General features: G+C 45.1%; 1 protein-coding gene across 1 annotated transcript; it reads right to left on the bottom strand.

Moving 5' to 3' along the window:
- Positions 1 to 1,889: 1,889 nt before the first annotated feature.
- LOC129109681 (uncharacterized) lies at positions 1,890 to 8,600 on the bottom strand. Its single transcript, XM_054621798.1, has 6 exons — positions 8,432 to 8,600; positions 6,409 to 6,758; positions 6,215 to 6,290; positions 5,730 to 5,808; positions 5,176 to 5,359; positions 1,890 to 4,984 (listed from the first exon to the last, which is right to left on the bottom strand). Exons 2-6 carry the CDS (start codon positions 6,754 to 6,756, stop codon positions 4,373 to 4,375), a joined length of 1,299 nt encoding a protein of 432 aa, XP_054477773.1. The 5' UTR covers positions 6,757 to 6,758; positions 8,432 to 8,600; the 3' UTR covers positions 1,890 to 4,372.
- Positions 8,601 to 19,077: the final 10,477 nt, after the last annotated feature.

Genomic DNA, 19,077 nt, shown 5'->3' with positions numbered 1-19,077 from the left:
CGCTTCGTTAATCCAACGCATGCTGGTTAAATACCCGGAGAAGTGAAAACAACTGAGCACATTTATGATACAATAACAGTTACTGATTCATTCAACCTGCTGCTGACTATGTGGTGTTATAATGCTACAAATGCAGCGTGATAACTTGGCTGTAATGTAGTGGTATAAGTAAACTTTTTATCTAAACAAAATTCTAGGAAGCAAAAAATGAAAAACACATAAAATCTAAACAAAAAGGTGCAGCTACTGAAAAATTATTGAAAACAAGTGAGAAAAAAAACAAATGTCCTTCATGCTACCCAAAAAACTGAGTGAGGTCATGTCTCCTCCCTGTGCCCTCCACACATCCTCTTTCCGTCCTTTTCCTATTGCCCCTCGTTTACATCCTCCAGAGGAGGAAGGGGGGGTGGGGGGGTAGCGGAGGGCAAGGGCTTCTCTGCTAAAAACTGCATGGATACAAGGGGGGCCGAGAGGGAGGGACGCAGAGGGGAGGAGGGAGGGAGGGCGGTCTCTGTTTTTGTAACGTAGCAGTTAGTGTGTCAGAGACAGGCCCATCACAAAATCAGCCAGTCAGTGTGTCAGAGCGTGGGGTGGGGAGTGGCACACCATGTGTGTTTACGACTCTGGGTTTGTTTGTGTGTTTGTGTCTGTGTGTGTTTATGTGTGTGTGCGTGTGGCATGGCTGATTTCATCCCGTCAGAGCAGGGAGAAATCAAACCACACCCTCCTAAAATTTGGCTAAATGTCGTGCCAATGTGCTCGTGTCCATGGATGTGGAGCTGGATGGGAGAGAAAATGGTGAATGTTAGAGCATTTTTCATTTGGAATTTGAGGTAAATTATATTTAATATTTGATTAAATATATGAAATCAGAGCTAAAACTTACAATTATTTAAATGATGGAAGATACTGCCATTTCATTTCGTTGATTAAATGATTCATTCTTTTGTATATAAAATGTCAGATATAGTCAATATTTTCCATCCATTCAGTCCAAAATGTTTGTTTTGTCTGACTATAAATCCAGAACCCAAAGATATGCAGTTTACAAATATATAAAACCGAAACATTGGCGATGTTAGAGAATAATTAGAATCTTTTGCTTTAAAAAATATTTATACAATTACTTGATTATAAAAACAGTTGCGGAATTTTATTTTATCACTAATAGTACTCAGCTTTGTGTCCACAGCTTTTCTGATTTCCAACAATAACTCATAAATAAATAAAAAAATAATCAGCTATTGTACATTATATTACAATTAACTGGTACCCAATGTGTGTTTAAGTTTTCAGCTAATTTTATTTTGTTAAATATGTTTAAGATATATAAAAATGACCGATTGTGTTTTGTATACAAACACATCGATGGGCACACAGAAGTTTTATGGACTGTAACGGGAGCACAGGGCACTGTGGTGAGGTTAACTTTTGAATCTCCCCCTTATTTCTTTAAAAGGGACTAAAAATCACCGCAACAAGAATCCATTACAGACACGACCCCGCAGCCTCTTCTCCTCTATAGGAGGGATTTACTCATTGTGATCTCATTAAATACACAACACACATGTAAGCTATATGCTTCTCTCTGTAGAGGCAGCTGGTTGGAGGATCATTCGGCCCCCCCACTACTGCCTGTCAGATTACAGACTGTAGGCTCACACACAGCCGCCACTCCTTCTCCCCCCCCTTCATTACCCCCCCATACTTCAAAATGTAAAATCTGTAAATCTGCACCCCACTGAGTCACACATCTGTTTAGTGAGAGCTGTTATCCAAAACACGAGTCTTACTCACATTGTTGCATATTAAATTACAGAAAAATGTTGGTACACAAACAAATGTATAAAAGTTCACCAACAAGCACAACAATATAGAAATTTCAGGTTTCCAAAATGTGTCATTTATTAAAAGATTTTTTCCTGTTCATCATTATTGAAAAAGTAGCCAGAATAGTAATATCATTGGAAGATGAGGTGAGACAGAGAGAGACAGAGTTTAGTTTCTGTAGAAAAGATACTAACAGGATTGAGGGAGATGAAGGAGAGAGGGCAAGGGCAGACAAATGCAGCAGAGTTGGGGGAGGGGAGGCAGGGAGGGAGGGAACTACGGTCAGCTTATACAGTTGAAGAAGAAAGGCAGCTAAAATAAACAAGAAGTATTATTCCAGACCAATCAGCAGTGGTCGCTGCAGTAGAAAACGTACATGTAAATAGGACATAAACAATGTAAAATAAGTGCAATTGGTTTGTCTGTCATTCCCCGACCATATAAAAACAGGAGAGGGGTGGAGGAAGCCCCCCCGGCGTCCGGCGAGAGTCAGCGTCTGGCCCATCGTACCGTCGTGTTTGAAGATGGGATGGGGTAAGACGGTCTGACTGAGTCTGAGGGTTGTTACTCTCCTTACTCCACAAACGTAGGCAGTAAAATGGAGGCTGCCAGTGGCTCTGTGTTCAAATGTGGTGTTCACTGTTTTTGGGAGGAGACCGGTTCTTGGATATTCCCCCTCTGTATTTATGTAAATAGTGTATGAACCACTCAATTTAAAAAATATTTTAGTCTAAATATTTACAATACTTTTTGCAATAGTCACATCGCTAAAACCCCTCCTACATTTAGAAGAATATTGTGAGCAGATTTCTCCTCTCAAACATGTAAATTAGAACTGGAATCAGAATAACAATAGCAGCAGTAGAGGGTGGTGCAAATAAAGATTTCCTCCCTTACAATTAGATTTCTTTCAAGTTTTTCAAGGGCACCAGCTTCACATGCGATCCAGTCTGTTCCTCTGTTGATCAGAACCACAAGAAAGGCTCCAAAGGGAGGCTACACTGTAGTACTACCTGACAAATAGTAGCCACTGCTGTTGGTGTGTGTTAAGGTTGGACATGTCGGCAGTTTGTGTATCTGTAGATGTCTGAATACCAGAGCTGGAAGCAAAGTTTTTAAACAGTAGATCGATTGTTGATGATGCTGTGTGTATCACAGTATGATACTGTGTGTACTAACTTTAGAAGCAAAATGAAAATGACTACATGTAGGCTTTTCATGATTGAATGTGTACTGGTTTTGTGAAATTCAAGCAAACAATCAAAACGCAGTATGAATGCACTGAAAGCACCAAACGCTTCTCTGAACACATCCTATTTGGTAAAAAAAGGCACAGTAGTCCAAAAAGTCCAATCATAACGTTTCACTTCCTTCGTTTTCTACCCCCCTGTATGATAGCAGTAAAAACCACAAACTGTCAACAGCATCTTTCAAATCCCCTTAAAACAAGTATAGGCCAAACTATGCAAGCGCACAGCAGGCAATATTCAGCTGCCCAATAAATAAATACAAACAATAAATAAATGCGGTGTCCGATCAACACATGAATAAATTAACTGTGGGACCAGAGAGTCATCAGTCCTTGAGTGATCCGTGTTTTTTTGGGGGGATTTCCATGACACTGATTACTGGTCAGTTTGCAGTTGTGGACCACACAGAAACATCTGATCCTCAATATGACAAGAAAAGTTTTCCTCTGATTGCTGTGATGTCACACCTCTCGACGCCAAGTGCCCAAACAGTTGTTGGATTACATTCGTGAGTTGATAATTCCCCCCCCCCCCCACAGTCTCAGGTGACTCTAACACACCACACAGTACAGTTCAATGCTGCATTCTGTACACTGTATTTCTCACATCTCTAGCTACAAGATTCTCAATGACGTCAGTGTCACGCTTCCTCTTCAAGCCAGATGCCTCAATTCTATCTACAAGTGAAGGTAACATCAGACGTGTCTCCTGCTGAAGACGAGCACCAAATTCAGCTCGCCCCGTGTTACTCAGTCTGGATTGAAAATACTTCATAAACTCTGGAAGATTTCATTCTGAATATTGACATCAGCTTTTCTAATTTTGGATTGAGAGAGTCCCCTCAAGTTAGACGTCTGCAGAAACAGTCGTCTCTGAAGACAGTGATTGCTTTCATGCTGAGGAGAAACGTATTATTTGCTCCTCGTCGTTCTCCAAGATCTCTCCTATGAACATCGCATAGGTGATCGTTCCTATCCCCTCAACCGCAACTGCTTTTGTGCACGTTTAGATCATTATGTAATTGTGATCATCAACTCTGTTGGTTTAGATTCATCTAAACACGTTATGTCCTGAAATATTGGTTGCAATTGTGGTTTTGATGAGGGGTTTTGTCCGATCCATCATTTGTCTACAACATTTATCACCTACAATTCTTTCCTCCCCTTCCTCCCTTTAATGCATTTATAATCACAGGCATTCAGCCTCTCCTCTTCTTTCTCACTCAGCAGCTTTAAGCCCGGTGGTGTAAAAAGGCAAGGCGCCCGGCTCTTTGCTTGTTCGGTGCATCAGGTCTACAGGGGGGCGGGGCTCACCTCTGGTAGGGGCTCAACCGGGACTTGGGGATCTTGATTTTGGCCCTTACATGTCTCTGTGTTCTCACCCTCACTCTGTTGTCCTGTAAGAGGCGGGCTTTGGCACCCGATTGGCTCATTCAGATTTTTATGGTTCTTTTTGTGTGTGGTAGAAGTGACGGAGCTGTCTTGTGTCGCCGGACTGCCCCTCCTTTTGAGGGGGAGGACCGCAGTGACGGGCTGGTTTTCATTGATAAACGACGGCATTGTTGTGCTCTCGTGTGAAGGACAGGCCTTTCGCGGGGACAGGATGGGGGCCACGTGAACCCACGTCAGGCTCGGCTCAGAGCTCTGACCTGCTTTGTAGTTTGATTGCTTGCTAGGCTCCTCGCTGTCACTGTCCTTTCCCTTTGTGTCTTCGTTGAGCTGGTTGTTGCCGGTCACATCTGATGAATCTTGGTTTGCATCAGGCGCCAGTGATGGAGAAGGAGGGACGTCCTTTTCGTGGCGATCCATCTTCACTCTCTTCTCTTCTGCAATAATACGAGGGCACTTGAGAAGCACGGGGGAAGGCGTGGGGGAGTCCGTACCTGTCCAGCTGAGTCTGCGTTTCTGAAAAATGAGCAGGAGAGTAGTTCGCAAGTGAATATAGAATGTCATTTGTGGAGATGATGGTGTGTGTGTGTGTGTGTGTGTGTGTGTGTGTGTGTGTGTGTGTGTGTGTGTGTGTGTGTGTGTGTGTGTGTGTGTGTGTGTGTGTGGAAGGCTCTTGCACACACACAGAGGAATGCGTTTGCTCTCACCTTGACGGGAATGTGTGACTGATCCCGGTGTTTGTGCGGCGGGGTGGAGCTGGACGTGTTATGGAGGGGGTGAGCGGGGGACGCGGTGACGCTGGAGGCCGCAGAGACAGCCTGACTGTGGATCTGAGGAAACCAAAGCTTCAGCATTACCTCCACCTGGAGCAGAGTGTTCAGGTACTTCTCCCTACAAAAAACACAAGACAAGTTTTTAAAAATGAGACAATATACATTTTAATTGAGGAGAAGTTGGCAATGCTGTTGTGTTATGGCATTGGTAGAAATCTGGACTATATGGTCCTGCGTATAGTTTATTCTGAAGTTCGGTGTTTCTCTGCACTACCCCAAGGACTGTTCATAAAACATGGACCAGGAGATGAGGCTTGAAATGGAAGACTTCTTCACTGATCTTTTCTTGTTATAACTCGATTTAATAATCATTTACATGTTAACATCTAACTAAGATGTAGTGTCCAGTGATGCATAGGCAAGACAAGAATGAGTAACAGTCTGAAACACTGAGGGTGGATGTTGGGACATTGTGGATGGCATCTTACCCGCTGTTGGGTCTCTGTAAAACACCCACAATCCTCTGGATTCGATCCATGGCGACGCTCTGCTGGAAACTACTCAAACCTGTCATTTAAAACACATAATCCCCAAGTCAGCATTTGCACAGCAAGACTCCGTAGTCATGAAATAAAAATGCATGCAGGTGTAGAAATGTACAGACTCTCTTTCCTCTCTAGCAGAAACAAACATGCACAAACACACAGACACACGTGCAGACACCACTTTCACTTTTGATATCAGCGAACTCTCGTGAGCTGATGAGTCAGCCACAAGACTGTCGCTTCACACACACTGCACTTTGGACCACATCAATAGGCTGCGTCAATACAGACTGCTGCACAAAAGGAACACTCTCTGTTGAAATGGGCCAGGGCCACACAGCTCATATAAACCCATGTTCAGCATCTACAACTTTTGCTGCCAGTCTGCACACAGGCTTGACTGAGGGCAGTGATGTAAGGATGCTTACCTCGATCGAATCGGCCCCTCTTCAGTCCATTCAGCAGCTCCAGCAGGGGCCTGACAAAACCCTGCAGCTCAGCACACTGACAGAGGAAGAGGAAGATAGATTACTACGGAGTTTGAGGTTAGGCCTTGCTGTCTGAATCTGCCTGCTGGACTTTCCTCTGCACACATTGCCCCGTCATCTCGTCAGCCCCTTACCTTTTGAGCAAACAGCAGGTCTCCCTGTGATTTGGGGATCTGGCTTGCAGGACCGTTCTCGTCCAAACTGATGCGAGTTGCCTTTTTGCCGCCCTCCGACTTGTATGACTCCTCTTCCTCTTTATCTGTGAAGTCATCGCACAGCCACTGGGACCCGGGGCTCTCCGACCCTCTGTCTCCATTGGCCTTAGCCCCGACCACCCCACGGATGATGACGGAGGAAGAGCTGTCGGTCAGGAAGACGTCCGTGTCGTCCTCTGCCTGCTCCGAGTCGCTTAACAAGAGGCTGTCGCTGGAGCTCATGGAATCGAAGGAGGGCTGCGAGGAAGTGCTGCCCTGGGACTGCATTGCTGTTGAGGGCAAAAGCAGAGGGTCTGGGTTATTTTAACAGTCAACTCAGTTTATTTATAAAAAAAAAAATAAAAAAAAAAGAGGAGAAGACTTGGCTAAACACTAAAAATCAGCAGGGGGTTACTAGAATGTGAGTAAATAGAGACAGACAAGATGCTTTCCATTTGCCAATACTCTATTTCCCCCATATCTTGCTCCCAAAAATAATAACCCCAATTGCTCAAAATGGTGGGTATACCAGTGCCCTAGTTTAACATGTTGCAGAGTGGGACTGGGGGTAGGCAGTGAGCACACAATGGTAGTGCATGTCTGGCTCCCATTGAGGAGATCGGAGACTGGAAAGGAGAGTAAACTGTGAGGGGGATGGGAGCTCGTAGAGTAGTGAAATCAGAATAGGCACTCTCTCGCTCTCTCTCTCTCTCTCTCTCTGCCTCCAGTGCTCTCTCTAGCCCCTCCTCTCTGTCTCGGGCTTGCTCTCCATCCCCCCTTGGATTCACACACACACACAAACACACACACACACACACACAAACCTCCTCCTCTACGGCTGTATTTCTGTATGCCTCTCATCTCTCCCTGCTCTCCCTTCAGCTCATCCTGTTCGTTATGCACACATGCCTGGTGCTCCTCTTCCTTTCGTCTTCCACAGACCAAACCCTGCTCCTGCTCCTCCTCCTCCTCCTCCTCCTCCTCTCTTACTCACATTTTACATTCTTTTTTCGCTCTCTGTGTAATCTCTGAGTGCCTGCTGGTCTTTGATCCCACCAACACAGAGGGGGAAATTAGAAGGGTTACAGGAATACACTGGTCCAATCACCAACAACGCTTTCATCAATAGGAGAAATAAAGTCTAGAATCAATCTCAGACAAAGGAGAGTAACACAAATTGTTGCAGTGTGTCCACACTGACAAAAAAATAAATAAAAAGGCAAGAACTACTCATTGAGTATATAGAACATTTAAAACAAGCCGGAGCCGCTTTTACATCAACCCAATTCCATTTTCATTTTTATTAGTGTCTGGTGGTTTGCTTCCCTTCAGGCAAGCTTCGCCCTCTTGAAACAAACATGTTTACATTAATCTGCACGAGTTAACTGAAACAAATGTGCTGCTTCTTCCACATATTTCCTCGCCCTTTGCGCTTGAGTTCAAAGCCTATGGTGGATGGAGGTGGAGTGGGCGTGATGGGTGGTGGTGGTGGTGGTGGTGGTGGTGATAGTGCATTAGTCGGTACAGTCTGCACAGGTATGCATGGACCATGAGGCTGCGGCTCAGGTGTTGGCTGCGTATCTTCACGGCACGATGCCCATAACAGGAACTAACACAACGCTTGATCTCTTAAATAATGTTCCCTATATTTCTCAAACAAATACATAACATTTAAAATAACAGAATAAACCCGAATGACATGGCAACAAAGTAAATGTCAAATATAGACCAACATATGCCAATATAATATAATCACAACATTAAATGATCTATTAACTATAAGCCACGTGAGGAAACACAAAGCTTTTGGTTATTATTAACAAATATTACCGGGAGCACATATACAGGATATACAGCGAGACAGGAAATTCCTCTGGGCTGGACGAGCAACTTCGTGAAACGCCAACGTTAGCCATTAAAATAAAGAAAAATAAAAAAACGTGGTGTTAGAGGAAGAGCTCACCTTTAGTAATGTATGGTAAAAAAACAAAACCGCAGCTACCAGAAACGATGGTTCACGGCTCTATCTCCTACTTTGATACGACGGACCGTCAGTACACACGTAGCCGGAGCAGCATCGGGCGTCCAGCCTCAGCTCTCTCTCTCTCTCTCTCTCTCTCTCTCTCTCTCTCTCTCTCTCTCACACACCGCCCGGCCGCCAGTTCATCGGTGTGTGTATTTGCTGGCTCTTTCTCTCAGCAGTTTACGAGCGTTAACATGTGCGCGGATCCACGTGCCCACGTTTTGCGCGCATCCTATTGGCTGCAGGCCCGGCGGTGTCGCGCGCTATTGGCTGACCCTTCCAGCCAGTGATTGCTGTACTGGCCGCGGATTGGACGGCGGCCCGGGCACTCAAGGTCCTGCCCACTCATGTGTCGCCCGTGCGCGTGGTGTCGGGGGCAGGCCCGCGCTACTACAGCGAGCGGGTGTAAACACGGGCCGCACTACGGCGTCGGGCTCGCACTATATGTTCTGTGCATCAATATTGCAGAGAATGAGCACAATATTTATCCCTCCGCCTTCTCACGGCTCACTACCAGAACATTTAAGGACTGAACGAGCGAAACCCGGTTTAACATACTGAATATACATAATATACATAATATACATAATAATAACTTTATTTACATAGCACCTTTAAAAACAAGGTTTACAAAGTGCTTCGACAGACAAGCCAGCAAAACAGTGCAATAGAAGAAACATTAAGAACAATCGTTAGGATAAAACTAAACAAAGAAAACAAAATGAAATAACAAGTGACAATCAAATAAACGAACAAAATAAATAGAATCAAGTGAAAATAGGTAAAATATAGTAAACGAATATAAGATAAATACTAAGACCAAATGAAACTGAAACATTAAAACGACGACATCACACAAAAGCCATTCTGTAAAAATGTGTTTTAAGAAGTGATTTAAAAGAGATGACTGATTCTGCAAGCCTTATCTGTATGAATACATGTATGCAGATCTAACGAGCACCAGCAAAAGCAGAAATGTTTCTTTTAAACAGACTTAACAATGAATGACCTTTGTGTCAAGAGCAGAGTGAGAGAGTCCGGCCTAACTACCCAGACTATGCCGTCTATTCCATATGTGATTATAGTGAAATAGAGCCCTCTGACTTTAATGACAGTGTATAGACTCCAGTAAACAACCGTAACCCCCTATTTGGTTCAATTACACAATTCAACTTTAATAACTAAGTAATATGCTAATACACACCTCAATGGCTTCCTCCTCCTTTATTCAGCAGTGCTAAAAATGCACTTTAAAAGGCCAGTCATCAATAAGCCTTTACCTTACTTGAAGATCCTATAAGAGCAAATACTTATAAGATGTGAAATGTTCAGGAGCAAGCCAGTCATGGATGGGAATGTGCAACGTTGCCAGGAATAGGTCGATCTATTATTACAACATCATTCTTTAACTCTATCTGAGATATCTTGGCTGATAAAATGGACACTCAAAATGTGTTATTATTACATTTGTGTATATTTATTTGTGAACAGATGTGAATTTTTCTGTATTTTCTTCAGTTGTCTTATAAGTTAAACTGACTTACCGGCCTGGTGACACAAACATTACTAAATGTTCCCCAGCATTCTCTACAGGTTGTGCAACTGGAAAAGTGGCAAAAGATAGGGGGTTAAATGTGAGAAAAATAATTTAATTAGAAATGTAATATTGTATTGTATTGTATATCACCGTGGTCTTATTGTTGAAGTAAGATCACTAATACTTGAAAATGTATAGTGACAGAGATAAGACCATAATGCAGCAAGTCCTTCTACAGATCCATGACTTATGGCCGTGAAGCTGCTCCTCCTTCCACTTAAGGTTACTACAGAGTGAACTCATTGACCGTCACTGGAAACATGCAGTGCAGTATACCACCGCCATACATGAACCAACCACACATAAACACACACACACACACACACACACACACACACACACACACACACAAACAAACACTGTCCCATCCTCATATTGGTGTTTTCGCTCCTCATAAGACCTTGTTTGCAGGTCATATATAATGCTGGCTTTTACTGGTATTTTTAGATGTGAAATGTCAGGTTAAAGTATGAGGAGTGGTGGATGCCTCTAAGCCCCATGCATGTTAGAGTCAGGGATGAAGGGGCTGCCCTTCCCCCACTATACATACAACATACACATGAACCCACTGAACCCTCTCCTCAACCCTCCCCCCCTCCACACGTACACACACAAGCTGTGTCCTTGTTGATTGACAATGCCTGACTTTGAGCCTTGTAACTATGTACCGTCACTTAGTCACCTCAACACCAGGTGAACACATCAGCACCTCTTTTTGTGAAAACACAATAAAGGTTAACCTTTGGTAAAAGTAAACCAAGGGAGAGGTTCCTGTTTGTGTACATATGTTACTGGGACTAGGTCATAGGAAAAGCTCTCCAACCCCCACAGCATTCCTCCGCAGCACATGAACCTGATGAACCTATTCTGAGTTCACATGGGTTGAACAACACCCCCATAATTTCCATCTTCCCATCTCCGTTTGGTCCCATCCCCCCACCTGGTTTGTGTGTTTGTGTCTCCATCCTCTTGTCATTATCATCCCTTTGTATTGACATGCTTGAGAATTCAATAAGAGTGAACATGTGAAGCCAAAGCCCGTTGATGGTGCATTGGTCAATGAAGTGGGTCAAAGTGCGATTCGTCAAACTGGTCACCAATTTGGAAAACAAAGCCAGCTTCAGTCGGGTAACTCAATAGGGAAATGTATGTCGCCTGGAATATAAACAGAAATGTTACACTACAGTGTAAATGACTGCTGAGGCTGTGTCTTTACGTGACATGTAGGGGGGTAAATGAGCCTATGGTTTGACAGGACAAGGCTGAAACAAGTGGATTGAATTCATGTGTGTTGATCAACAATCAAAAACTTAACCCAAGAGACGTTTGTCTGCCAGTCTTACTCATTGCAAAAGTATGCAAGCGCTCATGCAGTGAAAGCACGCAGGAGTTCCTCTAAGGCCAAACGCACAAGCAGGTGTGGTCAGAGCAGGACACCAAAACAGAAACCTGATCTCTCCCCCTGGGAAGACTGAGGCCAAAAGAGAGACTAAATAGTAAACCGTCCACCCGGTCCGGTTGCAGAGGCCGAGCAACATATCATGTTTCAACGGGGGAGACAGAGAGACACATTGCTGCTGTGTCCTCTCTGCACTGCATTTTTCTGTTTGTCTTCTCCTTTTTCACCCTCTAAATGACAGGAATGTTAGCATTTCTGGCAAACTACAGTTAAACAACTTTCACAAAGAAACAATCTGAATAATATAATCCATTTTGTACTGTTTATATGCATGGTTGTATACCCCCCAGTGTCTGGACAGCAGTCCACAGTTCATATTTACTGCCATGGCAAGCAGGAAAAGTAGCCTACTTTTAAATTTATGTTTTTCAGATTTCAATTAATGTTTGTAGCAGGCTATATTTATTTAACCATAAATCACTACAAGCATTAACGTCTATTCAACAGCAGTCACACTCCTCCTTCTGCCAAAGCTGCAGCCTTCTCCGCCCGCTCACATTTGCGGATCCGGGACATGTGTTCTTCAGAATAAACAGGGGGATCTTCACATGTCGGAGAGAAGCTCCGCTGCTAGATTTGTGAATGAAATCAGATGACATCCACCCCCCCCTGTGGAGACGCAGCCAATAGTGTATGTGAATGTTCTCTAGCCACGCCCTTTAATGGAACGCTGAGCGACCAATGGGAGGCTGGCAGAGGCCGTTGCTGTTGCATAATTTGGCTGAAGTGCTTCACGTTTGAGCGGTTTGGTACACAGTGTAAAGAGATGGAGCGGAGAAACAGACAGAAGAGATGGAGAATAAATAGAACTGTGGATTTATAGTGCCAGAGATTTGAGATCATGTGAGAAATATAAATCACCACAAGAATAAAAGCATTCAAGAGTTCCACAGTGATTAACAATAATCATAGGGTAATTAATAGCTAATAAATAAACCTATTTAACTAGGTTTAGGGGAGTAATTACCTATTTTAATGGGACTAGGGCACTAATTAGAATTTAGACCATAAAATGAAGAAAATGAAATAAGTCTCCATGCTCAATGCAGCAAGTGATGTAACCTTTTGTGTGTGTTTTTTTTTAATGTTTCAAGTTTATCCTTGACTCCTGAATGTGATGTAATCTGGATCAAAAGACTCTCCGCTGGATTTCCTTTGAGATTTTGAATTGAAAATCCACCTTAAAAACACAATTTGGATCAGTTTTTAGAGGGTTTTTCACATATGGGATTTGCCCTGGTATTTTGGTGCATAACAATACACTGCCAAAGTCAAGAATCATAAACATAAAAAAGAAACATTTATAACAAAATATTTAAAAATATATTCCAGTGGTTAAGTTCCCTTTATTTTTACAATTTAAACATCTTCTCAGTGAATCAGAATATAAATTGGTGATGTAATGGGGTGGCAGTATTTAGAAGTTCCTGTGACAATGAAATACTGATTGATTCACTTGGGATCACAGATTTTTAGCTTTTGGATCTCACACCCAAAATCATTTTGTAATCGAGCCGTGAGCTACAATTTCCCGTCAAAATGACCACCATTGTTCCATTGTTCGTTGTATGTGGAGCTGTGAGCAGTGTTGTAACATAGCTTTACAATGTCATAGGAAGGAATGAAACAATGTAAATTCAGTTTTAGGGTGGATGGTCTGTATAAGGAATAGCCTAAAACATGTCACGTGGAGATGGCTCCCCCTCGTGTTCAAACCAGAACAAGTCGTCCATTAAAGTCCCTGTACAGTTTGTTCAGTTTATGTTATCTTTTTAAAAGAGAAATACAGTAAATCTGAAACATAGCATTCTAAAACAGAACTCACTGCCAGTATTTGTTCGAACTACATTAACTACATAAAACATTTCCCTACACAGAATGTTGCAAGATTATGCAATCCTACCAGAGAGAGTTCAATTCAATTCAGTTTATTTTGTATAGCCCAGAATCACAAATTACAAATTTGCCTCAGAGGGCTTTACAATCTGTGCACATGCGACATCCTCTGTCCTTCCCTCACATCGGCACAGGAAAAACTCCCCTAAAAAACCCTTTAACAGGGAGAAAAAAGGAAGAAACCTATGGGAGAACGACAGAGGAGGGATCCTTCTCCCAGGATGGACAGAATGCAATAGATGTCATGTGTACAGAATGAGCAGCATAACAGTTCTTAGATACAACACATTCAATGTATATGACATAAATGATTCATATAATAAGACTACATATAATAACAGCAGCAATTATTACAGTAGAATTATAGCCATGAAAATAGGGATAGTAATGTGACTAATAATAATAATCGAAGTAGCAGTGGGTGTCAGTCGGCTCACATGTAGACTGCATGTGGCAGTACACAGAATTGAAGATGAAAAAAACCCAGAGCTTTTTCACAGCAGACATTTTGATTTGTCATAGTGAGAAAAGCAAGGATGTTACTTATATCATAAATAATGTTCCTGTGAGCCGTGAGGCAGCATGTAGGACCCTGAAGCTGCTTCAGCTTGGAGTGGAGTTCAGCCATTGTTCATTTCATGATTAACATTTGTGCTTTGATTGCTGTGATATACACACAACATATGTTTTTCATATATTACATTACAAATTATTCAAATACTATATGCCAAGAGTCGGCAACATTTTTGATATGAATGGCCATTTTTTTTTTTCTTGTTAGTCAGCTAACACCATCAAGTTTAGTGTTAAAGTTCCTGTGAGGAACTTTTTACTGGTAATGAAAGAGTCTCATATTAATACTGATTCATCCATATGAACTACATCAGAAAACGAAAACCGTCAGCAAGGATTTTGGCTTTTTCTATATAGTTATCTTAATGTTTGTCACTGGTGTGTTCGGGTTGGATTTCGCGAGATATCAGATAAAATCATAACGGTTCGCTAAAAGAAAGAAAATCCTCCAGCTCAGGCTCCAGCGGGGCCTCCAGCACCAACCAGACCACCATGGACGAACACAGATCAGGCTTCGCTGCCAGCTGCCGACCTGCAGTTGGAAATCCCAAAAGGAGAAACAGAGCTCTACGCCCGGCAGCAGAGTCTCTTCCTCCTGCCGGGAGCAGAGCTTCCCCTCGCTGCTCCACCGGTCCCCACTGGGAGCCAACACTGATGCTACGCTGCTGGAGGACAAGGCCTTATTGCTGGGCCTGCTGGATGAGAGGGAGCACAGGAGAACCAGAACCAGGACCGCGTGAGGCAGACTGTCAGACACTGCTGCAGTAAAAAGGGACAGAAAACTCTACCACATTTGTCCACAGGGACCGCCAAAATCCACACAAATTTAAAGTTCCTTGTAGTCGTTTCATTATTACATCACATCAAAATATAAATCTCCAATGGATCTGTAATATTATTCCATATCTCACATTTAAAAAACATTTTAAACTATGTGTAGTTATACGTGAGAGCACTATACATGAAGGCTGCCATCTTGATGAAAACATCTCTATCTGAGTTGAAATCATTAAAGCTGCCAACCTTCCACCAAGCTTGTTCATTTGCAATAAACTTAACAAATTCTACAAGGAAGGCAAAGAGTACTACGTACCTACACACATACATTATGTGTGTAGGTAGGTAGGTTATGTGTGTGTGTGTGGGGGGGACGGGACACACGACACCACAAGGGGTCATGAAATGATTACTGGGGTAGAAAATAAGAAACAAATCGACCTTCTTTTCAGAGAAATAGTATATAGTTTTACCTCTTTAGACCTCGGAAAAGGTATTCAAGTTCATCGTCATCTGTATGTGGAAACAATAATCTATACAATGCAAGTATAGGACTGTCAACTAAAGTACACAAAAATAAAATACACAAAATATTATTAAAATAAAAATACAAGATATTCAATATATAAAATATGTCCATCACATAGTGTATACCATCGATAATTCATGTATACAAATTCACATTCAGCCACACAGGCTGAAGTACAAGACTGTACGGTCTGAGTGGCAGAAAACAATCTGGCAAAGGTAGATCCATCCATCCATCCATCCATCCATTTCCTTCCGCTTATCCGGGGCCGGGTCGCGGGGGCAGCAAGCTAAGGAGGGTCCTCCAGACGTCCTTCTCCCCAGCAACACTTTCCAGCTCCTCCTGGGGAACCCCGAGGCGTTCCCAGGCCAGTCGAGATATATAATCTCTCCAGCGTGTTCTGGGTCTACCCCGGGGCCTCTTACCAGTTGGACGTGCCTGGAAAACCTCTAAAGGGAGGCGTCCAGGAGGCATCCTGATCAGATGCCCGAGCCACCTCAGCTGGCCCCTTTCGACGCGAAGGAGCAGCGGCTCTACTCCGAGCTCCCTCCGGATGTCTGAGCTCCTCACCCTATCTCTAAGGCTGAGCCCAGCCACCCTACGAAGGAAGCTCATTTCGGCCGCTTGTATTCGCGATCTCATTCTTTCGGTCACTACCCAAAGCTCATGACCATAGGTGAGGGTTGGAACGTAGATGGACTGGTAAATCGAGAGCTTTGCCTTTCGGCTCAGCTCCTTCTTCACCAAAACGGTCCGGTACAACGCCCGCATCACTGCTGACGCTGCACCGAACCGCCTGTCCATCTCCCGCTCCATTTTACCCTCACTCGTGAATAAGATCCCGAGATACTTGAACTCCCTCGCTTGGGGCAGTGACTCACTCCCAACCCAGAGGGTGCAATCCACCGTTTTCCGGAAGAGAACCATGGCCTCAGACTTGGAGGTACTGACTCTCATCCCGACCGCTTCACACTCGGCTGTGAACCGCCCCAGTGCGTGCTGAAGGTCACGTTCTGAAGAAGCCAACAGAACCACATCATCTGCAAAAAGCAGGGATGCGATTCTGAGGTCCCCAAACCGGAAACTCTCCTCCCCCGGCTGCGCCTTGAAATCCTGTCCATGAAAATCACAAACAGGATTGGTGACAATGGGCAGCCCTGGCGGAGGCCAACACGCACTGGGAACAAGCTCGACTTTGTGCCGAGTATCCGGACACAGCTCTCACTTTGGTCATACAAGGACCGAATGGCTCGTAGTAACGAACCAGGTACCCCATATTCCCGCAGTACCCCCACAGGACTCCCCGAGGGACACGGTCGAAGGCCTTCTCCAAGTCCACAAAACACATGTAGACTGGATGAGCAAACTCCCATGCACCCTCCAACAGACCTGCAAGGGTAAAGAGTTGGTCCGCTGTTCCACGTCCAGGACGGAATCCGCATTGCTCCTCCTGAATCTGAGGTTCGACAATCGGACGGAGCCTCCTTTCCAGCACCCTGGAGTAAACTTTCCCGGGAGGCTGAGCAGTGTGATACCCCTATAATTGGAGCACACTCTCCGGTCCCCCTTTTGAAAATGGGAACCACCACCCCGGTCTGCCACTCCACAGGCACTGTACCCGACTTCCACGCGACAGTGAAGAGACGTGTCAACCAAGACAGCCCAACAATGTCCAGAGCCTTTAGCATCTCCGGTCGAATCTCATCCACTCCTGGCGCTTTGCCGCTGAAGAGCTTTTTAACTACCTCAACGACCTCCGCCAGGCATATGGACGAGACTTCCCCTGAGTCTTCAGACTCTGCCTCTTCCACAGAGGACGTGTTGGTCGGGTTCAGGAGTTCCTCAAAGTGTTCTTTCCACCGCTCGACAATATCCCCAGTCCGGGTCTGCAGTTCTCCCCCCTGCTGAGCACAGCCTGAGAAAAGCCCTGTTTCCCCTTTCTGAGTCGTCTCACGGTTTGCCAGAACTTCCTTGAGGCCATTCGAAAGTCCTTCTCCATGGCCTCGCCAAACTCCTCCCACACCCGGGTTTTTGCCTCAGCAACCGCCGCAGCTGCAGCCCTTCTGGCCAACCGGTACCTGCCTGCTGATTCAGGAGACCCCTCGGCCAACCAAGCCCGAAAGGCCTCCTTCTTCAGCTTGACGGCCTCCTTCACCGCTGGTGTCCACCAGCGGGTTCTTGGATTGCCGCCACGACAGGCACCGATCGCCTTCCGACCACAACTCCGAGCAGCAGCTTCCACAATGGAGGATTTGAACATGGCCCACTCGGATTCCATGTCCCCAGCCTCCCCGGGATGCACGAGAAATTGTTCCGGAGGTGGGAGTTGAAGACCTTGCGGACAGGATCCTCAGCCAGACGTTCCCAGTTCACCCTCACTACACGTTTGGGTTTACCGGGTCTGTCCGGCAGCCTCCCCCGCCACCTGATCCAACTCACCACCAGGTGGTGATCAGTTGACAGCTCTGCTCCTCTCTTCACCCGAGTGTCCAAGACATACGGCCGCAGGTCTGATGACACAACTACAAAGTCGATCATAGACCTTTGGCCTAGGGTGTTCTGGTACCAAGTACACTTATGAACCTCCCTATGCTCAAACATGGTGTTTGTTATGGACAGTCCATGACTAGCACAGAAGTCCAACAACAAAGCACCACTCGGGTTCAGATCGGGCAGGCCGTTCCTCCCAATCACACCCCTCCAGGTTTCTCCGTCGTTACCCACGTGAGCGTTGAAGAACTATGGAGTCCCCAGTCGGCGCCCTTTCCAGAACACCACCCAAGGACTCCAAGAAGGCCGCGTACTCCGAACTGCCGTTTGGTGCATAGGCACAAACAACAGTCAGATACTTTCCTCCTGCGATTCCCAGTCGCAGAGAGGCGACCCTCTCGTTCTCCGGGGAGAACTCCAGAACAGCGGCGCTCAGCCGGGGCTTGTGAGTATCCCCACACCCGCCCGGCGCCTCTCACCCTGGGCAACTCCGGAAAAGGAAAAAGTCCAGCCCCTCTCCAGGAGTTTGGTTCCAGAACCGGTGCTATGCGTGGAGGTGAGCCCAACTATATCTAGCTGGTAGCGTTCCACCTCCCGCACCAGCTCCGGTTCCTTCCCCGCCAGAGAGGTGACATTCCACGTCCCTAGAGCTAGTCTGTGATGCCGGGGGTCAGCACGCCCAGGTTTCCGCCCCAGCCTGCCGCCCAGCTCACATCGCACCCGACCCCAATGCCTATCCCTGCGGGTGGTGGGCCCACAGGGTGGCGGCACGATGTAGCTTTTTCGGGCTGGGCCCGGCCGGGCCCCATGTGCCAAGGCCCGGCCACCAGACGCTCGCCGGCGAGCTCCCCTACCAGGTCTGGCTCCAGGAGGGTGCCCCGGTTTCCCTATTCCGGGCGAGGTGCCACAACCTTGCATCGTCCGATTCATTGAGGTTTGGTGAATCAAAGCAAAGGTAGATGCCTCTCTAATTGATTGCTCACTTATGTTTATTGCTTTGTATTAAGCAATATATACTTGAAAACCACTTTGTGATACATCCACATCCACTCTTCTCTGTCAGTTCTTCTTCTTCTCATATCCAGTATTTATTAAAAAAAAGATCTGGAAAGTTGATGTCAGATGAAATTTATTGTCAAACTTTTTTTCACCTAGCCAGAACTCAGAAACACTTTTTAGAATGTTTAGCATTCAGACAACTCTTCTCAAATTCACACATTTCTCTCCTATGATCTGTGCATTTTTGTGTCATATGGCCCCTTATT

This window comes from Anoplopoma fimbria, chromosome 20 (genome assembly GCF_027596085.1).
Source record: "Anoplopoma fimbria isolate UVic2021 breed Golden Eagle Sablefish chromosome 20, Afim_UVic_2022, whole genome shotgun sequence".
NCBI classification, from domain to species: domain Eukaryota; kingdom Metazoa; phylum Chordata; class Actinopteri; order Perciformes; family Anoplopomatidae; genus Anoplopoma; species Anoplopoma fimbria.
Note: the sequence above shows the minus strand (reverse complement) of the source record. Positions and strands in the feature narration are given on the sequence as shown.